The sequence below is a fragment of the Bombus fervidus genome, chromosome 9 (genome assembly GCF_041682495.2).
Source record: "Bombus fervidus isolate BK054 chromosome 9, iyBomFerv1, whole genome shotgun sequence".
NCBI lineage: Eukaryota > Metazoa > Arthropoda > Insecta > Hymenoptera > Apidae > Bombus > Bombus fervidus.
In genome coordinates this window covers 4,755,180-4,780,501 of record NC_091525.1, presented here as the reverse complement: position 1 = coordinate 4,780,501, position 25,322 = coordinate 4,755,180, and the positions used below count along the sequence as shown (strand labels likewise).

Sequence of the window (25,322 nt, the reverse complement as noted above, 5' to 3'; positions counted from 1 at the left end):
AATATGATTCATAAATGTATTTGAACACTTATAGAAGAATTTCATAAACATATGTATATGTATTACGTTATACATGAATCGCCGTAATGAGACCTAACTATTATAATTGTATTGATAAAAGTTGAGGTTAATCTTCATTTTGAGGTACATCGAATTTCCGTTTTTCTTTAATCAAAATTTGTATCTCATTTCTGATGTGTAGAACCCAAGAATACTAGTTTGGAAGCTTCCTAGGGATAGTTTGAAAGCAGTCTATTATTTTTAAAGTTGCACGCATATAGGTTTATTCATATTGTATATAAAGTTTATGCTATTGCTTTAGTCGTATCTCATTATTAGACTGAGGATTTTTATGCATTTATTTTAAAGTACAAAAGTGTACAGAACGCATAGAATACGTTTAAATATATAAAATAGTCGAAATATAGTACAATTATATCAATAATACAATTATCGTTACAATTGTAATAAGTAAAATAATTGTCTTCCTAAGTAAGTTTGTAATTGTATGCGTAGAAAAATATAGATTTGCAGAAATATCCGCAGTTTACCCACTATAGGGTTAATTAAATTTCAAAATATTTTATATGACATATAATACATATATAAATATGTTCTATGGTGGATGTTTAAATACTTTCGTGAGTCACTAAATGTATTTCTCGTACTTACCACTTCTCTTGTTTTTCCAGATGAACCGCTTAAATGAGGTATTCTGTACAAGCGAGGGTCGGTTCCCATATGAAGAACCTTGTTCGAGCAAATATTTTAAATGTATACGTAACGAACGAGGAGCACTCGAAGGATATCTACTAGATTGTCCGTCGAAATATGCGTACTCACCAGTTTCGGGTAATTGCGTACCTTCAGAAACATATCCATATTGCGCGAACTATTATTAAATTAACAATAATATTGAATCTTAATCACTTTTTAATTTTACACTCGTCGCAATTTGGTGATTGCTGTAACGTGTTGGAGTTTAAAAATATCTACTTTTTGACTCAAATTTAATAGTTTTTATATTTTTTGTCCACTTAATATATTTTATGTTATTTTATTTTTACGATTACGCTTGCGTTGCGCTCAACGAGATTCGATATATCGATACACGCACAGCCGAGGTATCGACATATCCATGAATCTATAGCATTAGATACATGATTTCATGTAGTTGAATACTTATCACAACGTCAACATGTTTTATAAGTTTCATAAATAATTTATAGTTTCTTAAATAAAAAATGCAATGAACACGTTATCGTGAGATTTACTGAAATCAATATAAAGAGCGATGACTTCTAATTAATAACTCATTTTAACAACGTAGAACATAACCTATAAATTGTTGCTCCAAGATAATTTAAGTTTATAGAGATTAAGTACGAAATTGGTTGGTAGCGGGTACCTTTATATTCCATTATTCAAAAGAATTTCTTTAAGAGGCATTAAGCAGCAAAAAGACTAACAATGTATGTGGTGCAATGTTCTGGCTTATTATCAAAACAACTGAGTTCGAATTGCATTCGAAATGGAACCAGGTTAGCATCTTCTTTTGGTCAGTATGAGAACTGTGGAAGATTTTGTGAATATCGCAATAGAGTAGCATTGTGGTTGAAACAACAAAGCGGTCAGGTAGCCAAAGCTTGTGCCAGGCAGTTTGAATTCATTGCTGCCCAACGTATTCGAAGGAGCTTGCAGATATTTCATTTATATACACGAATATGGGATGAGGTGGCACTTAAGGAATTTATGAAAAATTGGAAACGTCGTACAATGAGGAATGCTAGACATTTTCTAACGAGCAGCATTGGTGTAACAATGTACAATTGGGACCGTGAAAGGATAAATGAAGAAGAACTCAACAGGTATATTAGATGGTTCTTTGCAAATTAATAGCTTTGCAACAATTAGAACGCTCCAATATGTATATTGTATTTATTGAGAGTAAAAACAGGTATAGGTTTCATATTCACAAATGCAGAAATTTATTGCTGAAAATATTAGTTGATTTTCGTTGTTAGTTTATCAAATATTTGAGTGGAACTAATTGTTTATTGCAGCTGCCTTCCAATTTCTTTTTCCTCTTTTATATCTCTTTTTAAGTTGTTAATTAGGAAAAACAAGTTAATTAGTTACTAGAATTGTTATTTTCTTAAATATAATAACTATATTTGTAAATCCCATATATCTTATGTATTACTTGATTTGTGATAAAGATAAATAATCACAATTGATTTTATTAAGTCTTTTTTACTAACTTATTAACTTTGAACATCAGAACTTTTAAGAGAAAACCTAATTAACAGATTAAGAATTACAAATCCATCAAAATCTTCCATTAATATTGGTTATTTTATTTTTTATGCTTATTAGCTGTAGACGGGATATTGAAGAAATTCACAAATTAAAGGACATTACAGTTATTTGCCCAAAATGTCACCTAAGAATTATGATAGATGCTCAGCAACCTGGCATAAAATATTGCACATGCTATGGCAATAAATTTAATGCTACTTCTAATCAAGATTGTATGTAACATTTGGTTCTTTTGAACATCAGTTTGTCTATTGGTGAACATATCTGTAACTGATATACTCCTTTTTTGGTTTCAGCGGAGGGATGGAGACCGTACATAGAACGGCAAGATATGCTCATTTGGAGGAGGGAAGAACCAAACTCTGGAGGATTATTTGCTTATAAAGTATATGGTACATTTTCGGATGTTACTGCTGAAGATTTTCTGCAAACCCAGATAGATCTGGATTATAGGAAGAAGTGGGATTTAACTGCCCGAGAATTAAAAATTATAGATACTGACCCAAAATCGGAAAAGTCTGTTGATAATGGTACTGATGTTATATATTGGGAAACGATATGGCCGGTATGTAGTAACTCACGTAATGTGAAAACTATTTATAACACTGATCACTCAATCTTATCGTTTAAATTTTAACACTCTGCTATGTTTGATTTTAGAGATTATTTACAAACAGAGACTATGTATATCAACGACGATGGATTATGGACAAAGAAGAACAGTTAATCGTAATTATAAGTAAAGTAACAGAACATCCTAATGTACCTACCAAACCAGGAATATACAGGTATCATAAATATTTTAGGTCCTTTTTACTCATTTTTTACAACATATATGCTACATATATAAAATAATATACACGCACACGCACGCACGCATGTATATGTATACGATATCGTTAAGTTACCTGATCGGTATTTTTTAGTTTTATATTTCATTATGGAATCACCTAGCTCGATAAAAGTACATATTTGGATCGCCAATATTATAAAAGTAAATGTAAAAGTAGGAGAAAAGTCCTAATGGATTCTTTGCTATTATTAAATAATTTAAACTGTGTATATGTAACAGAGTCACAACTTATTGGTCGTACATGGTGATAAGGCCTTATACAGAACTCCACCAACCAGGCATCGAATTTGGATTGACGTACTTTGATGATCCTGGTGTGAATATTCCATCTGCTATTACTGCATGGGTTGCAATGTCAGGTATTAGAGAAAATAGAAAAACGAAGACAAATTCCACTTTCTTAAATTACAACTTATCTTTGTATTTATAAATCTCTAGGATTGCCAGACTTTTTAATTCGTATGAGGCAAGCATCGAAAAATTATCAAAGTTATAAATCTGCAAAAGAGAGTACAAATATTTCTAATGCTACTCATATTTCTTCGAGCAACGATAATGTTTCTAAGCAAAACGCGGAGGAAAATAACACTCAAAACGATAAAGAGACTGAAATAGTGAGCGAAAGGGATACGATGGAATGTGATTTTGTTGAAGAAGTCGAGACTCTGACGTTCCCAGAAACGCAAGTATGCGACGAGAGCGACGAAGATATAGATAGTACAGCAGATACAACCGACGAAGGCAGGAGTTCATTACGTTATTTTTTTCTTACAAAGTTATTTGTCTGACCAATAATTGCAATATATTTGAAATAATGAAATTGGTTTTGGCCAATAGAAAGTCTTTAACATGACGTTGTACGGGCAGAATGGTAATGACCGCGATCGCGATACAAAGATACAGGTACAAATGAGTGGATACATTGGATTACCGGGGTTGCATCGAAGATGATACCGAGAACGAAATGTGCTTATATCAAATTAGAAGAATTTTGGAAATTGACAAGTAGCATTTTGTTTTTATGATATTCTTTATTGCAACAAACACGAGACTGATCATATTCGTAATTAGTTTCATTTACACTATTCATTGTATGGTACAAAAGAAAAATATGGGAAGAAGAATGTATTCAATCGTAAAAATATGTAAGATAAATTACAATTTGTACATGATCTTTTTGTCTACATAGTTTTACACAGCCAAAATGCTATGTTGTATTTATGTACACTGGGGGTAGTGAAAATATAAATAGTTGCATAAAATATGGAGAATTAATTTTCTACAAGTACATATATCTGAATTTGTTATGTACAATTATATATATATGTGTGTCTATATAATGAAATCGATTCACATTCATTACTTCTATAAATTGTAAATAATCTGTGTAATGTAACACATCTTAATGTAATACAATTCTTAATATAATACACAATAATCTAGTATATTATATAAGACGTTTGCAATATCATGCAAAAAAAGAGCATGTAAATGTTTTATATTTTAATATTTCGTACCAATCTCGGGAGAAAATATCGTGGAAACAAAGCTTTGTATTGTGTATTTGAAATTGTTCAACAACTTTGTTCCCATCTATGTATTACTTCCATCTAACAATACTGTCTTTCAAATATTTCTACCTCAATAAAACTTTTGATATTAAAAGGACTAGACTTCTACACTATGTCCTTTGTTATAGCACTACTCAAAAACGTATCACCTTCCTCGTCAATTTGAAAATAAACTTCCTCTGGTAATTGTTTTGGTTGAGATTTAAAACCAAAACAGTCTGGATCATGACATTTCTGATATATTATTTTGTTTTTTAAATTTACGATCCATAAAACATTATTACTTTTATGACATCTGCCAATATTTTCACAGTACCTATTAGCAAAAAAAAAGTAATAATTACTTTTTACGATTATCATTGCACAACCGAAGGGGGAGGATTTCTCACGTAAAAAAGTAAATAAAAACATAAAATAAAATGTGTTCACATGAGACTTCGTTTATAGGAAAATAAAAATTTTTAAAAAATTCCTTAAGTAAGCATGCATTTATATAGCAATAACGCACTTCTTTATTTCTGCTCAATCTGATGAGTCACCACTATTACTATTTATCGTTATAAACGACGTCAATCAAGACTTGGTATCATTCTAAATACATACCATCATAAATAATTTATTTATATTAATTATTTACAAAATAATGAAAATATTGCCTTTGATATATATAGAATTGAATTTGTAGACTACTTGTATAGTGAATTACAATTACATGAATTGATAATAATTGATGTGTTTAAGTTCTTCATTTCTTCCAATGCTTGTGTGATACATATTTATTAGTTAATGACGATTTCGGTTATTTTTAAAATGAGCTATTTTTATGACGATATATATAAAAATAAAGAATAAAACGGTAATACTATGCTTATTTAATTCACTGAGCAACAATCTGGCTGCAACATCATGGATGATATTTCCAGCACTTTGTAAGTTACTAGAATAATCTAAGTACTGAAACTTATGGCATGAATTGAAATTATACTAATTTTATATTCGCATATACTGTATTTATAAATACAAAAATGAATAAGCATAGCTAATCAGAATAAGTGAATGAAATAATATGTTTCTAAGTATAGGTATTTAACAAATTTCTAAATCTTTTTTGTCCAAAAGTGGAGTCGCATATGAAAAAATTTATTTGTACATTTTTAACTTACTTTTTTGCTTTTTTTACCATGATTTTAGAATAATCTTATATAAAGAATTGTAAATACCTGTATCCCATAGTTTCATAGACCAATATTTTTGCAGATTCATAATATTTACATACACGTATTTTTCCAGGAGATATTAAATTGTTAACGTATTTATCTAACATTGGAAAATTTGAACAGGCACTACCACTTTCCTGATAACTACATTGTTGTACTCTATCCTTAAAACAATTCGTATTTGGTACACAGTTTTCAGACCATTCCAGTAATATCAAGCCTTTCTTCGTAGCAAAATACGATATCAAAGAATCTAGAAATATGCTTAATTCGTTATCATTATATGCACTGGATGGAATATATTTACAATCATTTGAGACCACCAGATTTGATTGTTTCCCCCACTTGGTGGATTTATATATTCTAAATTGTCTATTCTTAGTATAAACTGCAGTGTCAACAAACAGTCTTCTTCCTTTCTTTGTTTCAACAATTAATCCTTCAAGTTGCATTCTATCAAAACAGGTTAAAATATCGTGTTGCTTTTTCTTAGATGAAACATAATCCAAAATATCCATGCATATAGATTTGACCAATCTACCAACATGATAATTATCTCTAAAGGCTACATCTCTAATATTAAATATAACATGTCTACTAAATTTTTCGTTAGTACTTGAATCTAGATTAATTACGTTGTATCTGTTGCATATTATACGCCAGTGCTTAAGCAAGTACATGCAAAAAATATCAATTAATATATTTGTCATAGACGGTCCATCATGTTCCGAGTTTAGTTCGATCGAATATTCTAAATCCAAATATAATCGACAAGGCTGATTTTCTGGAATTATCTGAATTTAAATGTAAATTTATTGCATCATTTCTATGTGTATCTTAAATACCTCCAAATGCAACGAAACGTTATCGATAACATACCTCGTAAGAGCATCTTCTTTCTGCCGGCAGATGCTCATAATGCCACCAATATATTTCAGGATGAGCTACTACGAATTTACGATAACCATTACATCCCTGATAAACAAACGTGCAAAGCATATTGTAATCGTTACTCTCTTTCGAAGCTGTATTAAGCGCATCCACTTGTTTATCAAATTTCATCCAAAAGTCGGGTGGCCCTAAAATGCTTGATGGCATTTTTCGATGCTTCCTCACCCACGTTTTAAATACCTTTCTCTCACAATTTGTTTCTTGTTTTGCCACCTTCTCGACCGTTTCGCTGTCGTAAAATTTCTGAAAATCGATTGTGCTCATGTTTAATTTTGAGCCAAAATGTTAAGAGTACACAACATTTAATCATAGACGCGTAAGCATTAATCAGTAGAGATGGCGGGAACTGCTACTTGTGAATTTATGAATGTCAGTGATTCGATCACAATCGTTCCCAATCACAATGATTTTCCACAGTAATTTGTGGTTTTTTGTAATCGCTTCTGATCGGTGAAGAAATGCTTTTGCGCGCATCACATAACCTGTATATTTTACATTAACGACACTAAATGAGTATTACGATCTTGAAATCAAAAGGAAGGATTAATATTTTACTCTTTAAGGTATAAGATAAAGAAAAGGAAATTGCATTATTTTTAATATCAAATAAAGCAAATTTACTTATATGAAAAAAACGTAACGTAATTTTTAATTAACATTATACGCAAGCTATATTGGAATATTCTATAAGAAATAATTTAATCAAGATCAAAAAATACTATCGCAGTGAGCAATTTCACTCAAGATCAAAAAATCGATCGTGAATAAAGTTAGATCACGACCATGATCGTGATTTGCAATCACTGCGAGAAACTGATAAATAACTGTTAGTGACTTTGCACGCCATCTCTATGCGCAATCGACAAAGCACTGTTTGGCGCCAAAATATATTCATAAATTAACCCATCTGTGTGAGACGAAACTGTATGCTGTTTCTCGTGGGGTTTTCGTCTATTATCAAGATAGACAAATAAATTAAGAAACATTAGTAACGAAAATATTCTACAAATGCTTCAAATAACAAATACCAATAAAATGCATAAATAAATATTTTGGTTGTGCAACTTTCTACAATTATCGTCCCCTTTAGTACATCTATAGGAAAAAATCGCGGCGTTAGTTATATTCGTAGAAATCATGTTGTAAATATTTGAAATACAAAGTGGCGTACGACGTGCCGATTGTTTCAGTTACAGAATAGCGATATTTATCAGAGACTGAATTGTTTCAAAATAATTCGCATTAGCATTCAGCATACTTACTAAGGTACTATCTCCTTTCTTTTAATTTCATCATCATTCGTACGATCATTATTATAGAAGAGGAAGGTTATGTACAAATGATAACAGTTTCAAAATTTGAGGATCTTCGCAGGTAAATAGAAATTCATTTTACTTTCATTTTGCAGTTTTTCGGAAAAGTAAATTAAAGTCATTTGAAAAAGCAAGGGTTTGTGTTGGTGTTTTATTTATATTGAAATATCAAAGTTGCGGTTAATTAACTAAACTCGAGAAAGGAAGTAGAAATGAAAAAGAGAAGGAAATGATAGTACAATTGATTAGTTACAAAATATCGTATTATTTTTCAATATAATCGCCGTTAACTTCGATACATTTTTCTTAACGCGTGACAAGTCCTGACAACAAAGCATTCTGCTAGCCTATTTTTGATAAAGCATTTCACCGTTGCCTTGACTTTATCGTTTATCCTGAAACGAATACCTTTCAAGGTTGTCTTCAATTTTGGAAAGAAATGGAAATCCAAAGGTGCCAGACTTTAAATTTCGAACTCGTAAGAGCATCAGGTGTTGTGTCTGCGGTGTGCGGCCGAGCGTCGTGCTGCAACAATATCGTCTCGGTTGAATTCCGAAACCGTCATATACGTGTTCGCAAATGTTTCATGCTCTTGATATCGTAGCACACACAACCGGTAAACGGCAATGAATTTCCGTAGGCCTAACGTTTTTCGTCTTTAAAAACTCGATCATTGCACGTTTCTTGAATCTCGTTGACGTCGCATCCATTTTCAATCTCACTTGAAACAATACTGTTGGTGACTGCGTCAAGCAAACTTATCGACACTTGGCATGTTTATAAAGTAGGGATGTAGCTATAAAATAAGTGGTCACGCAGAGCTGTAACTCTTTTCTCATTCTCGAGATACAGACGAGAGAGTGTGCATTAGTTATCATGCGACCCTCGTAGGTGTTATCAAGACAAGTGAATTGTTGTCCATACCATGATACGGAACAGAAAAGCCAGGTCGCAAAGAGATCGAGAGAGTAGAATTCAGATATTCACATTTGAGATGAGATTCCGTGGTTCTTGTTAAAAGATATCAGCGACGAAAAGAAAAGAAGCATACGTCATGGTGGAGCTGTATACACGAGAAACGAACGGCGTTAGATTATTATTAATCGAAACTGTCGAAGAAAATGCGAGAGGAGGTGAGCGAAGCTTTCGATAGCTATTATCAATCGACGCGATAGAAAATCAGCGATAACACGACACGAGCGTACGAGAGGTGTACTTGGGTGTTTGTGACTGGCTAATGCGGTTCAAGATCATCCAGAGTGTCAGTAGTACTCCTTTCGTTCTCGGGAGCTTGTTTCTTCTTTCGTATCCTCGGGCGGATTTCGCGTCGTGCCACAAGGGGGTTGAATCAGAGGACGTGTTAGCGGCGTGAGCCGAGCGAAATCCATTTTCAGCGATCGCTACTACTTTGATCAATGAAACTCGGATTCTGACTGGAAACTCGGATCGAAACGTATCGTTCGTGGGAATTTTATGGTAGGTACGGAGGGGTTAGCATCGAAACATTCCAGCAGGAAGCATCCGAGAATAGTTGGAGAGAACTGGTAGGATAGATCGCGTCGCGGTTTCCTTTCTATTAGGGTTAGGTTGGGGTTAGGTTTGAATCGAAATATAAAAATATCGAATCATCCAGCATTGATTCATTTCGATTGACAGCGCAACGACCGGAAGAAGAAATTAGAGTGCGAAACGAAGACTTACAAGGAAAAGGATGGATTCGAGCAAGAGAGGAATCGTTGGTCGTGATATTCGCGAAACCGTAGTAGCGAACAAGGGCTCATCGTCGTCGAAACGTTCAGAGCGGTTCACCGATCTCGTTTGAAGGGAAAAACGTAGGACGCCGCACATAGATGGATACCAATTGGATCGTTGCATTGACGATCGCCTGGCTAATTGGCTGGTGTCCGGTGAATGGAAAAGTGAACTGTCGCGAAGTACAACTTGCCCGCGATTGTGAAGCTCTTTGCAAGAAGAATCAAGACGGTGTGAGTTCCTGCGAATTAAGAGTAGCGGTTCTTCTGCCGGCGGATCCTAGGTTCGATATCGCGTTGCCGAAAGTCCTTCCGGTTCTCGGTAAGTTTTCCTTGTTGTACAGAATCGGCGTTGTTTCTTATGCGGCAGTAGCTACGGCATAAGAAAATGTTATTGTAATTATTGTAAACGTATCGGAACAGTCTAGAGAGCTTGTTGGTTGTCGGTTGAATTCACAGATTTGGCTGTCTACGAAGCCAGATCGCGAGGACTTCTACCCTACTGGTTGAAATTAAAGTTTCTTCCGCAGGATGATCACTGCGATGCGATGTACGCTCAAAGTGGCGCGATCGATAGCTTCTTAAATTGCGTTCATCTGTTTCTCGGGCCTGCCTGCGATTATTGCGTGGGTAAGTAACGCAGCGATCTATCAGCAGTTTCATAAGCCCACGGGGTTTCGTACGTTCAAGGTTGATGTTTAATTTCAGCGTCTGTTGGCAGAGTGGTGAAATTCTTCGGCTCGCCTTTAATTACCACCGGTGGATTCACCTATGATTTTACGGAAAAGAAGACCGAGTGCAAGGACGAGTACTTTATGACAACACGAATCGGAAATGTGGCCTTCAGGGATCTCGCCAACTTTTTCGTAGCTTTAATGAATCGGTAAATGAAAGAAGAATTAGCGAACGATTCAATCAACGATGGAATATGTTTAAAAGCGATCTAGGTTTAGCTTCGACTCGACTAACTTGTAACGTTACCGTAGATACGAATGGCACAAGGTGCATCTGGTGTACGCGACCAGCGGACAGAGTCAGCTTACTGGCAAACACACGTGTCAGTTAATGATGAAGTCCATGGTAGAGTTTATCAAGAAACAGCCAAACTTTACGTTCGGCACGTTCGATGTCGAAACTACCGTTCCCGAATATTACGCAGAGGCGTTGCAATCCCACGTGGGGAAGTCGTACAGTGGTAAGTTTTCCAGACATTTTCGATATTCGCTTTCCATCGTTGACGAGTCCCGCCAAAACTAACCGTCGCTTCTAACTATAAGTGTTAATGTACACGTTTTGACGTGCCTGGCGAATCCGCTGGTCGACGTTATAAACGTTTACGCGAATGATCACTGAACTACCAATGCGAAAACCGTTTCTGCCTGGCTCTTCCCGCTGCGAGTAAACAATAAGTCGATTTTAGATGAAATCCTACGAGAAACAGATGCAACGAAAAGAGACGCGTATCACGCGTTTCCGCGTATACGCGGTAGCCTAGATAAAAACCTAATTTGACGCGCATTTTTTATCTCGGCGCTTCGACTTTGAGCATACTTTTCGTTATCATGATCGCTCATCGGGGGTGTTACATCGATGTTGTTAAAAGGAAACGTCAACAGTCTCTGCATGGCAACGAAGTAATTTTACCGAAAACTGTTGAACCTATGCCAAGTTGAATATGTACGCGATCATACCTATATGATACGGTAAAACGCTTCGATCGCGTACTTTAACTTTCATTTCGACAAGAAACGTTCTTCTTGTCTTCGAGAACGTCTTCTCAGAAGGTCAACTTGTTTCGTCGTGCATTGTTTTCGCGATTGTTCGCAGTTGTTAGAATTTCTTTAGAATGACTGATCGAGGATCGAGGAAGGCAGGAGTGCGATCGCTGATCTAATTGCCCGTATCAATTAACCGAAGTCACTGTTATCGCATTGTTTCCTGCGCGTTATCACAACTCGTTATCACGAAGTTGAAGCGTTTCTATTATTGCTCTGTTACGGTGCGATATGCGATAGACGCGTCGCAAAGTCTATATTTAAATGTTTTCTTAACAAATAACGTAAAAAGTGCACGCGATCGATATCCATCCGAAGTGTTACAAGGTTCCCCCGATCGATTGCTTTTACTCTGATCGATACTGTCTTTTTTTTTCACCATTTACCGTTCATCAATTGAATCTGCAGAGATATGCGAATTTGCCGTTTCGCGTTTGAACGACGCGGTATGAGTCAGCGAATCCTGTTATGTCCGTCGATAACAAGAGTACCTTTTGTCGATAATTTACACGTAGTTCTTCGTCCGTCGATAAGACGAGTTGTCTTCTTACTTTCATTCTCTTCTTTATATTTTCTTAATATTTGTTAATTTAAATTTGTCGCTAACCTTAGGTAGATCGTTTAAAGTATGATCTATCCGCACTATATTCTAAGAAGTTGTTCACAAGCGATTCTTCAGGGATCAATTGTTTGAAATCAGATCGATTTCATCGATGGACTTGCAAATGGAGATTTTGAGAAAAGAAAGGCTTTGTAGCGAATGCGCTACGTGATATACAGTGACAGAGTATGATACAAAAAGAAATCTTTTATGCATATATTCTGTGTGTTATACGAAACATTTTGCAATTTCGTTAGCGCTGTAACGAGAGCAATCCGAAGATGCATTTAAAAACATAGAAGTTGCAAGACACAGGAAACGTACAATTAGTACAAAACTTAATGCACAGCATGAATAATTGTCTTTAACATATATGTAATTAGTGCTAAAGATGGTCTCACTAAATATGGTCCACCTGCATGTCTAAATATTTTCATGATCTCTGCCAAGTGTATGGTTGCAATGAATATTTTACAATTTCCATATATATAACTTTGTAAATTGGTTTTAAATTTTACCAATATAACAACATTACACGATGATACCAATATAACAACAGTCGTGTCTCATTACAGTGCTGATGTTTCAAAATACCTCATACAGCATGCACAGTATATATGTACAAATTTTCTATCGTTGCTGTATCAAATTTCAGATCGAGATAAAGAAAAAAAGTCTTTGTAACGACTGTATCATACAATAGTAATACCAATTTTGATTATTAATGTTCGATACTGCGAGCGAGGAGAGCGAGGAGAGCGAGAGCACGCGGAAGCGAAGGACAGGAAAGGGCGATTGACAGAACGCGGAGGATGTGCAAAGTTCAAACGCATGCGTTCCTACCGTTCTCCTACCTATCTTCGCGATCGGCGCAGCAAGGTGCACGTACGAACTTGTATCCTAGTGTTGGAGGGGAAAAGGACGGAAGGAGCGAACAGAGGAAGAGGAAAAGGAAGAGAACGATCGTCCGGCATCGGTGGTGGTCGCGATTCAGAGTAAAGCGGGAGAGCTTTGGAGATTGGCTTGTCAGTTTCATTCGCGCGGTCCAAGCTCGCTCGTTCCGCCCGCGAAGCTTTCCTTTTTTTTCGAAATAACACGCGGTTTTCGTTGCGATTCTCTCGAGGCGTTTTAAGGAGATCTCTCTCCCTTTCTCTCTCTCTCTCTCTTTTGAGACTGTTTTAAAAAGAAAGGAAGAAAGAAAAAGAGGGAGAACAGTTCCTTTTTTCTTAAGTTCTTGCTCCTATAACTTGTCATTAACGTTGTACAGAGATTGAGAAATGTACAAAAGAGGTGGTACTGTGGATTATACGTACATTGATAGTCATTAAGTTACGCAGTGGTTAACGTTATAAAGACACAGCATACACATGTCGAATTACCAGAGAAATGAAAATTCGTAGATAGTCTTACCCAGTTCATGGGTTAAATCCATAGACTTTTCTATGATTCGAATGATGGAATTCGCGTTGGCATGGTTGAATTTCGAAGACTCGGCTCGGCACTAATGCGCGCGCAATCGCTACGACATACAGAGTAGGGATTGTATTCTGTGCGAAAGGGAACGCATTTCTGTTCGCGATGACACGTTGATCACCATCGATTCGGTGATCAACGATCTCAACACGCGATCGTGAAATTGGCGCCTGAAAATCATACCGTCGGTGGGACGTGGACACCTTTATATCTCTGAGCGAGAAGTAAAAAAAGAAAGGGGGTGAAAATGCACGGTCAATCGGCGCTGCGAAGAGACGGCGCGCGAATTCGCGAACAACGAGATTAAACGGACTGGGGCGTGTTGCGCGTCGCGTGCAGGGATGACGAAATTGAAAAAGTAGCGATCGAAACGAAATGCAAAGGCGCGGAAGCATTCCATCGGTGAGGCTGACGCTGTTTTTGACAACGATATGTGCTAGCGCGAGCGCAAATAACACGGTAATCATTCAGTCTGCGAAGTGTATTGAAACGCGACCACGGTTCGAAAAGGAGGTGAGACTGGCAGTGATAGCGCCGGCTGATCCTCGACACGAGCAGAGCATGCCGAGGATACTGCCAGCTGTTCTACTCGCGGTGAAAGCTGTTAGCTCTGCGAAGGGACTTCTACCAGGATGGAACATCACGGTCGATCATCGGGACTCGAAATGCTCCAGCATCCAGGGACCCTTAGCTGCATTCGACTTTTACATCAACCGGACCGCAGGTCGTTCGTCGTTATTTTTCTTTCATTTCACTGGTTCTCCTCGTTTTTCCATCGTATCATCCCTGACCGATCGAATCTTTCTTACTTCCTTCTGTCCAGTCTGTTCCGATCCATTTGACGATCCATCTTCTTCCTATATTTGAATTTCGATCGTCCTCTTTGAAGAAATTAGCGTTGTTCGTTTCGTTTAACGAACAGACCAACTCATTCGCACCGAGCCGAATCGCGGGACCACGGGTCATTCTTCGTTATCTTTCTTTCATTTCTGTAACTTTCTCGAGTTTTCCGCTGTACTATTTCACCAACTAGATCTCTGTTTCGGCCCATTCGAATTCGTGCCGCATTTGCCAAGCAACTTGCTCCGTTTAACAAATTCGATCTTTCTCTCCTTTCCCCTCTCTTCTATTCGATGAATTCTATTCCATCCCGAAATTTGTCTAGCCAAACTAAAGTTTGAATTGGATTTCTCAAAGAAATACCGGTCTTTGCTCCGCTCGACCGATTCGCTTATCGCGGATTCTAAAATTAGAATTGTTTACGCACTCGGCCGTCACCACGTTTTCTCGTACAGTCACTGATCGTTTTATCGTGGAACGCGTTATCGGATGACAACGATCATCCGCTATTCTACAATGACTCGATTCGAATCGTACCGGCGGAAATCGACTCGCGCGTCCGCTGCCTCCTCCATTGGAACCATCGTTTGGCGTTTAATCGTCGCACGTCTCGTCGTAGACGCTTAGGGTCGTGGCGAACCGCAGAGCGGAAAGGGACCGAACATCGTGCTCGGTTGACGTCATATTACTGTAGCTAATTATCAGCTACATTCGTGCATTTAACCATCGGACATCGAGCATCGATGCAACAACAAATGAGGTTCATCCTCGGCCACTCAACCGAAAATCTCGCCTTTCTTCCCTTTCTCGAGCCGTGTAATTTGCTAAAGTAAAATTCTTTGCATAGATTGGACACGTCATAATTTCACCGCTGTCGTGCAATTTCAAGTGAAACCTTTGTTGTTTGTGAAAATCAAGGAACTTCTTGTGTAATTTGATTTTAGGATCGTGAATAGTGCAATTAACATCACTTGACATTTAAGTATTCCAGTTAGTAGATTGTACTATGTGTGGTCTACATATGGTGTCCCACGCAACTTGGCCGAGCTATAACGCGAAAATGGTAGGAGGTGGGAAAAGATTTCAGTAGGAAAAGTTAATTGATTTCTAGCGATGCATCACGCGTGCGTGTGTCTTTCCCGAAAGTGGAAGTGTTCCAAAGATTGTATGAGAAAGAGTTTCTCTCTACGAGAGAGAAGATGTTGCGGCACTTGGGTCGGAAAATGATTGTTTAAAAGATATTTTGATTTTAATGTTTGAAAACCTATCGTATGAAAAACAAGGAAGGATAAGTGTCTTTTAAACTAATAAACCTTTTTTTGTATTTATGCTTCCATTTGAAGAGATAGACGAGGCCGTAAGATCCTTGAAACGCTTCCACCTTTGCCGATAAAAACCTGCACCGCGTGATGCGCCACTCGAAACCGCTTAATTTTTCTTTATGAATCTTCCTCGATCTCTTACCAATTTAACGTTATAGCTCGGTGCAGTTGCTCGATCGATCCAGCAGGACTATATAGTCGAAAAGATAAACATGTTTGGCTATAAATACAAAAACTTTGGCTGCCAGCAGGTTGTAATATTACACAAGTCGCGCAAGAATTATTGCAAAATAAAATGAATGTTCGCGAATGTGAATATTGAGAGAAGATAGAGGAGTTTCCGAATATTTAAAAAATATAAATTTACAGGGAAACGCAACAAAATTCTGCAGGAGGAATAAGAAACTTTAACGTAAATAATCGCCTGCCCGCCGAAATATACAGCGCGAAACGCCGCTGAAAGTTATACGATAACTCGAATTTTTAAGCAGTCGGATAGTCGTTTCAGAAGACAGAGCATCGTGGTCGTTAAATACCTTCTCAATTCCGTTTAATTACTTCTCTTCTGGTACAGCGATGCCTTCCTCCCCTCTCCCTCTCCATTTGCTACAGCAAATTTAACCGAATCATTGTCATTCTGTGCCTCGAATCGCGATAACTATAGAGGATGAGTCATTTTCTTTTAACGTTTAATACGCTGTCGGTCATCGGTGTCTGACAAGATACTTTCCGTTTAGAACTCTATTTTGAAAGCACGTTATCTCACGAGGGAAGCTCTTGAAGCCGGGAATTCGGAAAATTATGAAAATTATTTTCTAATTAAACGTTACTCGAAATATTTCTTTGACGAGATGGCCTGAGAAATTAGTACGAAATGTGATCGTTAGTACCAACAGTTTGTACGTGCTCAACGTATCTCTTTTCGTAATTTCTGAATTTCTGGCTTGAGAAATTTCCCCTGTCGGCATGATGTACAATCGGAATGGCTTTTTGCTTTAGCAGCTGAGAGTAGACATACGACTGGAACGATAAAAGTGCTTTGGAGTTTGAAGACAGATATATGACCGCAAAGGCTCGATCTAACGCGTTCATTGCGGTAAAAATATCGAAACAAACTATTTTTACTTGCTTTTGTTTAAAGATTATATTACATGTAATTAAATATTATAAATGGTTTAGAAAGTTAAAAAAAAATTATGTTTATGTCGTTAAATTGGTTCGACACCTAAACGTGTCGAAGTGATACGGACAATCAATCGAAATCGGTTCACAGAAATTAGAATTGTATGTATCTTAGCTCAAATTCCCAATATCGAAGGTGTAACAAACACTATCTGACGAAAATTGACGAACGATCTTTGCTAATTCTCTATCGATTCTTCGGTGAATTATTACTCACATTCGTATCTTTTATTTAGTATTCGTTTCTATTATGTCTAGTTGGGTTTGAACAGGCTTTTAACGAGTCGTGATTTCACTAAGGAAAAGGAAATAAAAATAAAGAACATCCAGTGTAGAAGCTTGCAGGACAAGATTATGTAGCAATATAATACAATATCTTCCAGTATCAAATCAAAATCGCAGGATGATTTGAATCGTTTTGTAAAAATTGAAAAAAAAAGAGACATTTCTTAATTAGAAATTAGAATTGTACGTATCTTAGCTCAAATCCGCAATATCGAAGGTGTAACAAACACTATCTGACGAAAATTGACAAACGATGTTTGCTAATCCTCTATCGATTCTTCGGTGAATTATTACTCACATTCGTATCTTTTATTTAGTATTCGTTTCTATTATGTCTAGTCCATTCATATTTGAACAGGATTCTGAATTTATACTGTTTATTTGTATTCATATCATTTGCCTACAGACTGACAATATCATCGAATAAGAACATCAAAACCGAACAATAATCGTTTTGATTTTTGTCCATTGTATATCGCGCTGTGCGGCCGATCGTACGTATCACGTAGCAGTCGTATTAGGCTGTATTTACGTGACGAGCAGCAGTAAATCTGTCTCGATCGAACACGCGGAAATCATCAGCAGCGACCATTCTTTCCGCTGCGTGTACACGTTTTAGTACACGTATTCGAGTTCACTTTCTCGAATATGCGGACTGTGCTTGAATTTCCGTATCGGAGGTAAAACGCGTTTCGTTGGCCGCGTCGTATCGATCGAACGAGACGTTCAGAGAGAAAAACACGGTTTTACCACGTAGCGGTGACCGTGTTATGTCGTACCGCGTCGACGCGTAAATTCGCTCATTATTCGTCATGGTGGATACTTGTTAATACTTAGGGTTGTTCGAGTATCGTACGCATCTCATATTTTTTCTCTTTCATCGCGTACGAACATTTTGCGATACGATATTAGAAACTACAGCGCGCGATGACTTTTTGAAACTTTTCTCATAAACCGAGTTGTCGATATTAAAAATGTGAATAAAAGTCAGGCGAAACGTGTGTTTATCTTTCTTTACGGTGCAGCATGAAAGAGATTTGGATAAATTGGCAAGGATAGCAGAGAGGAGAATAGGTATACGAGATGCTTATCTTGTTTTTCGATCTAGCGATTTCTAGAATAGTTGTAAATAAAAAATCGGAGGAATTGCTTTAGGGAATTTCCAAATTAAATTTATATCAGGCGAATTATAATTCGAAGCGTATTTACTACCTTTTTATCGAGTCGGAAGTTATACATTTCAATTTTATTTAAAAAATTAAATACATTATATGCGTGTATTTTACAATCATTACAGTGTTTGCAATTAATTTGTAATCAGATTATTCTCACTCGTTGTTTGAAACAATATCGATGCTCCTTTTGTCAATAGAGGAGGAATCTTCTTCGTTTGACTTAACACTCGAGAAAATTAAACGATCCGAAGATGAAGAGGTTTTCAAACAAAGTAGCTTTCACAAGCTTCGACAATTACGAACACCAATTTTGTTAATGCAGTTTAGTATTTTAAAAATCCACTTTGTCGTGTTATGATATTAGAGAAAAATAATAGCAAATATTCCTTTCGTAAACTTTCTGATCGAATTACTTTCTGCCGGAGAAAAATAATATTATAATAAAATATTATAATGAAATAATAATTTCGGCTACCGTTGATATTACATTTACAACGCTTTTATCTTACCGACAAAACGATGATTCCTCTGTAAGTTGCTCGTCTTGAATTTTACAATTTTGTTTCCAGTGTGATTTTTGCACATCGTGAAAAGATCAATCGCGATCGTACTCACGTTGCATACAAACCGTCTGCCAACCATCAGTCCCTCGACTGGCCACGAAATTCACGCCCGCTTTGTAGCATTAATCTTCTGCCGTTTACTTACATAGGTACCGAACCGTACTCCGACTATCTCTGCGTCCTGCCATTCTGCTCTTCGATCCTTTTATATGCATTCTACGATAACACGGTTTCGCATCTCAGCTCGGATCGCAAGCTGGACGAAATCTCTCGTAGAATTACCGCTGATAAGAAATTCCTTCGTAAACTGCAAATGGTATTACAAGGCCATAAGATCGAGGAGATTACCGTTTCACTTGGCTATACAAGAAAAGATAAAGACAGATATAAAAATAAATGTACGTACCTACATGTAGATAGGTATAAATAGAAAGGGAGAGAGGAAGGAAGGTAAGGGAGGAGGAGTAGAAGCAAAAAGGTGGATGACGAAGTAGAGTGAAACTTGTTGATGAAATTATATCGCTGGATCAAGCGGTTCACACACGTGACAATGTTTGTAATTCTGAACAACGCGACGTTCAACTTCGATTGCGCCATACGAAATCTCGTCTAATATATAGGGTCTTAACAAAAAGTAGGCGATAATTACGAAGCACGAATCTAGATTGATATCAAGACGATTAAGAAAGTGAGGCTTTCTATTTCGAAATTTATATAGAAATCCATTTCAGACTAGAAATACTCTGGTACTCCCACAGCTTTTCTCTACGGGCAAGCAAACGACCACTGAATTTTCGCTCTTACATTCAATTCCGCTCGTTCGTCAAATGCAAGTGATAGAGAAACGAAGGTTGATTTGATTAAAGCGTTATGCAATTATAACACCGCCACGTCTAATACCGAGGTTTCTCTGGTCCTGAGCTGATGCCAGCAGAAACAGATTCCCGATGTTTATCTCTGACGAAGCTAACTGCAACGTCTTTCTGTTCGACACGACTCACGTCTAATACGCCTTTAACGGTGTTAGACGCAGCAGCGTTAAGCGGAACGCTACAAAGTGTAACGGAGGGCACGTGATAGGATACGATCGTATGTTTATATTTTAACACCCCGTAAACGTGGATGAACCGATCAGTCGTAATTTCAATGACGATTAAGAAGAGCTGATCGCTAGAAAGATAGGGTGGGTTTTGAATTCGTGGACGTTTGTGAACACAGATGCCTTCCTTGGTCCTGTTTGCGACTACGCGATCGCGCCAGTAGCGCGATACGCGGGCGTATGGCGTATTCCTGTCTTAACGGCGGGTGCTCAGGCCGAGGCATTCCGTCACAAGGGCGAACACTATCCAACGTTGACCAGAATGATGGGTTCCCATCGACTGGTAGGCGAGGCGCTCAAACATATCTTGAAGCGATTCGAATGGAAGATCGTCGGACTTCTTTATCACAATCACGAGATGGCGAGCAGCCGCGGCAATTCCGAGTGTCACTTCACTCTGGGTGCCATTTTCACGGCTCTCAATCAGACACCGGTTCACAAAAACTTCAACCAGGAGTCGAGTACCGTCGAAGATTATCGAAACTTGCTCACCTTCCTCGCAAAGTCTGTCAGGAGTAAGTTGAAACCTATGCCTAAGGCCTCTCGTTCAGATTGCTTCGAGTAACGTCGATCTCCTTTATTCGTCTGACCGTCGTTTTTCTTGAAACGTTTTTCCAAATTTCTACTTTTCTGTCGCAGCAAATTTATACGCGTGAGGCAGAAGAACTCGCTCGTAACATTCATACCGTTCGAAGATAAATTATTTTGAAATTTGAAAGAAAAATGTCTGAAGATATAGAAACAGAGCGATATGAAGTTAGAGTACGCGGGCTCATAAGTTACCGTGTAAGTGGCTGCGATATGGCAATATGAAGAGAACGCTGCATGGAGGCTCCTTTTGCCCGCGTCTAATCAGTCATTTATTGACTGATCGTTCGTTGATCGTTGTTATACTTACGTATTTATTATACTAAGCTGCATGCGTAAATTATACGAGGACACAGGGGACCTTAGTGCAGCGTTCTCTTTCTGTTTCTATACGCATCGTGCACTCTATCTTTGTATCTTGACGTATAAGAACGTGAAAAATTGAAAAACAAGGGACGAGCACGCGTGTCTCCCTATTCGTTGAGAAGAATACCTATCTTTCATATTGATATTGTAAATAATGGTGTGCCAGATCCTATAGGGCTAAAATTTTGAATGGACCTTATTTCGATGCGTGAAATACGATGGTTGGAATTGGTAGAGTGTCTCGTCACGTAAATGGGATAGCGAAGACGATGGAAAAGTAAAAAGGTTCTTCTTTGTTTCAGTTGTAGTAATGTGTGCCAATTCGACAACCATCAGGGAAATTCTTTTAGCTGCCGAGCAACTCGGAATGGTCGATTCCGGAGAATACGTGTTCTTCTCCATAGAACTTTCGTCCAGGTAAGCTCGAGGAAACAGAGGAAAGTAGAATAAAGTGGAACGGGTGGATAAAAGGGAACATCAACGTTTTTTTATATCTCTACGATACTATTCAAAAGCATCCGGACTTTGGTGCCGGAATTGAGATCGACTGACAGGGTAAGGGTCACGAACGGACCGACTTTACCCTTAACCTTTCACCCTGAGGGTTTGGACGAAGCTTTGGGCGAAGGTTCGAGCGAGGATTTGTTTCGAATTTTGCAGGGCAATTTCACTTCTTCATACGTTCGAGACTTCCTTTTGAACGAACTCTGCCAAATAATGGAAAGTTTTTTTGCGTTTATAATAAAAAATAAGGGAAACTAATCGATGGAGGAATAAAAGAAATACGGTTTAGAGGATTTTTATTGAAAACTACTTTATGACATACACGGTATGTCATCGAGTATCCGCGATAATCTTGATATTGGATCACCACGTGACGTAACACATATGTCATGCGAATAAAATAGCGTTTTAACTAACATTTCAAAGAGATAAACACGCAAAAGGCAATAATGTTTGTTTCAACAGAGAAAAAATTATACAACGTGTGTATAATAGATATAAACATTATTTATACTTACATAAACTAGAACAAACACGCGCAGGAAATATAACATTTTTACTGAAACACGAAGATATATTTGAACATATAGCTAAACGAAACAAATTTTTTTGAGTAATATAAATCATTCTCGAAACACTCTACCAAGCATAAACCTGGATTATCTCTGTAGCCACTGCAAAAATAATTAGCACTTTTCCGTTTCCCTGTCGCGAAACATTTTCTGCACCACTTTTTTTTTAAACTGAAAATACCGATTACATATGTGTTGTGGTCCATCATTGCTGCGAGATACTGCATGGCATATATGCCACTCCATCGGTTTCGAATTATTTATCTTTAAACTCGATCTATCGCAGTTAGGAAAATATGTACATATATGTTGGAGATGAAAGAACATTGGGGCCTTTGCTTTGGAATTTTTGGGAAAATCCCCAATACTTTAATCTAGACTTTTTATTATAGTCATATTTAAATAATAAAACTTAGAAGTAGTCGTTTATGATTTAATCCGAGTATGTCTGCCCGAGATTTATGACAGTAGGTTTGGGCTCGAAGTGACATCAAGTCGCTAAACGTAGTCACGGTCACGGGATGGACGTTTTTACCTAACAGAGATATGGAGTAGTTGTATAGCTCTGCTTCAAAATGTAGTTGACCCGAGAGGTACAGAGAGGTGCAGAGAAAAGTACATGAGTGAGTTCTACTTGGACTGTGGACAAGTAAGTGCAGTTCCACTTGTACTGTGGACAAGTAAGTGCAGTTCCATTTGTACTGTGGACAAGTAAGTGCAGTTCCACTTGGACTGTAGACAAGTAAGTGCAGTTCCACTTGGACTGCGGACAAGTAAGTCGAGTTCTACTTGGGCTTTGGAGAAGTAAGCGCATTTGCCATCCTGTTGACCGTGGATTCGTTATTGAACCTAAGATTATTGTCATTAGCATCTGGAATACCTAATCGCCACGGCCAATTGTCAAATTCTATTCGTTAAACGCCCCTAACCCCAACGATAACTCGACATATATATATTATTTTCCAAAGTTTCACCCAAATCGAAGCCAGACTGTTCGCGATCTTTCTTCGAAATGATGTCTCGGGAGTCAAGAATGATTTAAATAACAGCGAATAAATGGAAAAAGGCGGAAGAAGAAACGCCGTTGACCGTTGTTCGATTGTTTCAGCGACAACAACTCGAGGGAACCATGGAGGGTAGAAACCGACACGGAAGAAAGGAACGAGAAGGCCCGGAAGGCTTATCAGTCGCTACTAACTGTCACCGCCCGAACTCCTGATAACGCTGAATATTTAAACTTTTCGAGGGAAGTAAAAAGTCTCGCGCAAACCAAGTACAACTTCACATTTGGAAATAATTCGGTCTCGACGTTCGTAACGGCATTCTACGATGCAGTGCTTCTTTACGCCCTTGCACTTAAGGAGAGCTTGCCGGAATATCCAGACGGAGTGAATTTGGATGGCGGTAATCTTACCCGAAGAATGTGGGGTAGAAGCTTCAGAGGTGCGGCCGCGATTTTCTCTTACATTATCTTTCCACTTCGCACGCTTCCATCTTATCCAGTTTTCTCGACTCACCAAGGACTAAAATGTTAATGCGTTCATACATTTTATTTGTAATTTCTTGCTTCTTGATTTACATCACTGAATTTTATGGATGAATTTTCTTTCAACGCTTAACGTTATTTTTGTTATTAATCCTTTATCAAATATTATAAAATTATGGTGTGTTGATTCTAATATTATAGAAACTGCGTTCTCTATAACAGAGCGAACCTTCGTATAAGGTGGTTTTCTTACGTTCGTTTGTAAATTATGTTACTATAGTTGGCCCGAAAAACAGTTTTCTTTCTTACATTTCCCTAATAATGCTACGTTTACGCAACTTTTACGTGTTGTTACTTGATCCTTATTGGCTTAATTTTTACGTATCAACGAGTCACACGATGGACGCGGATCGCTCGGTTACAGGTATAACCGGGGATGTGAATATCGACGAGAACGGCGATCGAATAGCGGACTATTCTCTTCTCAACATGAACCCGGAAACGTCCAAATTCGAGGTAAAATACTTGGCCGTGTAAGACGCGCGCACCTATTCGAAAACGCGGTCACCGAGAATATTGTGTGTGTCGTAGATTGTGGCTAATTATTACGGTGCCAATAAGACGTTGCAATACATAGCCGGGAAGAGGATTCACTGGTCAGGTGGCCGATCGGAACCACCACCGGATACACCTACTTGCGGCTTCGATGGCTCCCTGTGTCCCGACAACTGTAAGTCATTTGCATCTCCGTTCCTAACTTTGCGTTACTATGTTAAAGAGATACATTGCTCTGATTTTGTTAAAGTTTCAGATGCGTAGAATATTCTACCAGCTTATTAAAATTCAAATTTCAAATGGAGTTACAGGGATCCATTATTCAAATCTATTAAAGCAGAATATTATCTCAAATCTTGTCTCGTTTTCTTCTTGCGACTATGTTTTCCGACCTGACCAGTTTCGCCAAGAAACGATGATAAAACTCTATAAATTTCGAGGAAACGTTCTACACAATCTATTATACGATTTAATCTTGCAGATTTTTTCATCTTAGTAACTAGATCTTTGAAAACCTTTGAGATCGATAACGCTTTTGGTAAAATATTTCACCTCTTCGATCTGTTGCCATTTCTGTAATCACCGAAATTTTTAAAACATTCTAAGCTATGGTTAGAATTTATCATATAAATCTGCGAATTAAGAGGGATTTCTTTGTTTTAAATTCTCCAGTCCTCGCCAGGAGTGGCTAGCTACCGATTTATAGCTACTTTTCCCGCCTTATTTCTTTTTTTTCCTTCGAATCGGAGAGTAAATTCAAAAGTGACATTAGTATCGTTAAAAAGATCTGAACTTCTCGTTTTGTAATTTCTAATAAAAGAAAGTCGGAAATTTATTTTTAGACAACTCAGGATGGATGTATCTCTTTAAGCAAAAATGTCTAAGCGTTAGACGTACGTGTACGAACAACGCTTTCGTGTAAACATCGAAATCTTTATTATAATACGAAACGTATATGTGC

General features: G+C 37.5%; 3 protein-coding genes across 11 annotated transcripts in view; 2 read left to right on the top strand and 1 right to left on the bottom strand.

Moving 5' to 3' along the window:
• The first annotated feature begins 1,166 nt into the window (after window positions 1-1,166).
• Window positions 1,167-4,434, top strand: LOC139990476 (stAR-related lipid transfer protein 7, mitochondrial). Of its 2 annotated transcripts, XM_072009814.2 has the most exons (7): window positions 1,167-1,868; window positions 2,377-2,531; window positions 2,616-2,884; window positions 2,980-3,107; window positions 3,392-3,531; window positions 3,611-3,913; window positions 4,010-4,434. In XM_072009814.2, exons 1-7 carry the CDS (start codon window positions 1,471-1,473, stop codon window positions 4,018-4,020), a joined length of 1,404 nt encoding a protein of 467 aa, XP_071865915.1. In that variant the 5' UTR covers window positions 1,167-1,470; the 3' UTR covers window positions 4,021-4,434. The 2 variants fall into 2 exon arrangements, with proteins under 2 accessions (XP_071865915.1, XP_071865914.1); XM_072009813.2 differs by having other exon boundaries at window positions 1,168-1,868; window positions 3,611-4,434.
• On the bottom strand, window positions 4,184-7,727 carry LOC139990481 (DNA-directed primase/polymerase protein). Its single transcript, XM_072009822.1, has 3 exons — window positions 6,840-7,727; window positions 5,964-6,754; window positions 4,184-5,059 (listed from the first exon to the last, which is right to left on the bottom strand). The coding sequence occupies exons 1-3, from the start codon at window positions 7,173-7,175 to the stop codon at window positions 4,849-4,851; spliced, it is 1,338 nt and encodes a 445-aa protein (XP_071865923.1). The 5' UTR covers window positions 7,176-7,727; the 3' UTR covers window positions 4,184-4,848.
• LOC139990444 (atrial natriuretic peptide receptor 1) overlaps window positions 5,053-25,322 on the top strand; it is a 37,545-nt gene continuing 17,275 nt past the window's right edge. The window contains exons 1-10 of one of the 8 annotated variants that reach the window (XM_072009686.1): window positions 5,053-5,672; window positions 9,881-10,297; window positions 10,435-10,605; window positions 10,684-10,858; window positions 10,962-11,170; window positions 20,410-20,805; window positions 21,547-21,661; window positions 23,429-23,763; window positions 24,231-24,322; window positions 24,398-24,536. In XM_072009686.1, the coding sequence (XP_071865787.1) occupies window positions 10,075-10,297; window positions 10,435-10,605; window positions 10,684-10,858; window positions 10,962-11,170; window positions 20,410-20,805; window positions 21,547-21,661; window positions 23,429-23,763; window positions 24,231-24,322; window positions 24,398-24,536 (1,855 nt within the window). In that variant the 5' untranslated portion in view covers window positions 5,053-5,672; window positions 9,881-10,074. Of the gene's footprint in view, window positions 5,673-9,105; window positions 9,769-9,880; window positions 10,298-10,434; window positions 10,606-10,683; window positions 10,859-10,961; window positions 11,171-13,430; window positions 14,549-20,409; window positions 20,806-21,546; window positions 21,662-23,428; window positions 23,764-24,230; window positions 24,323-24,397; window positions 24,537-25,322 lie in introns of those variants that run through there. The other 7 variants (XM_072009689.1, XM_072009688.1, XM_072009687.1 and 4 more) reach the window with 7 other exon arrangements.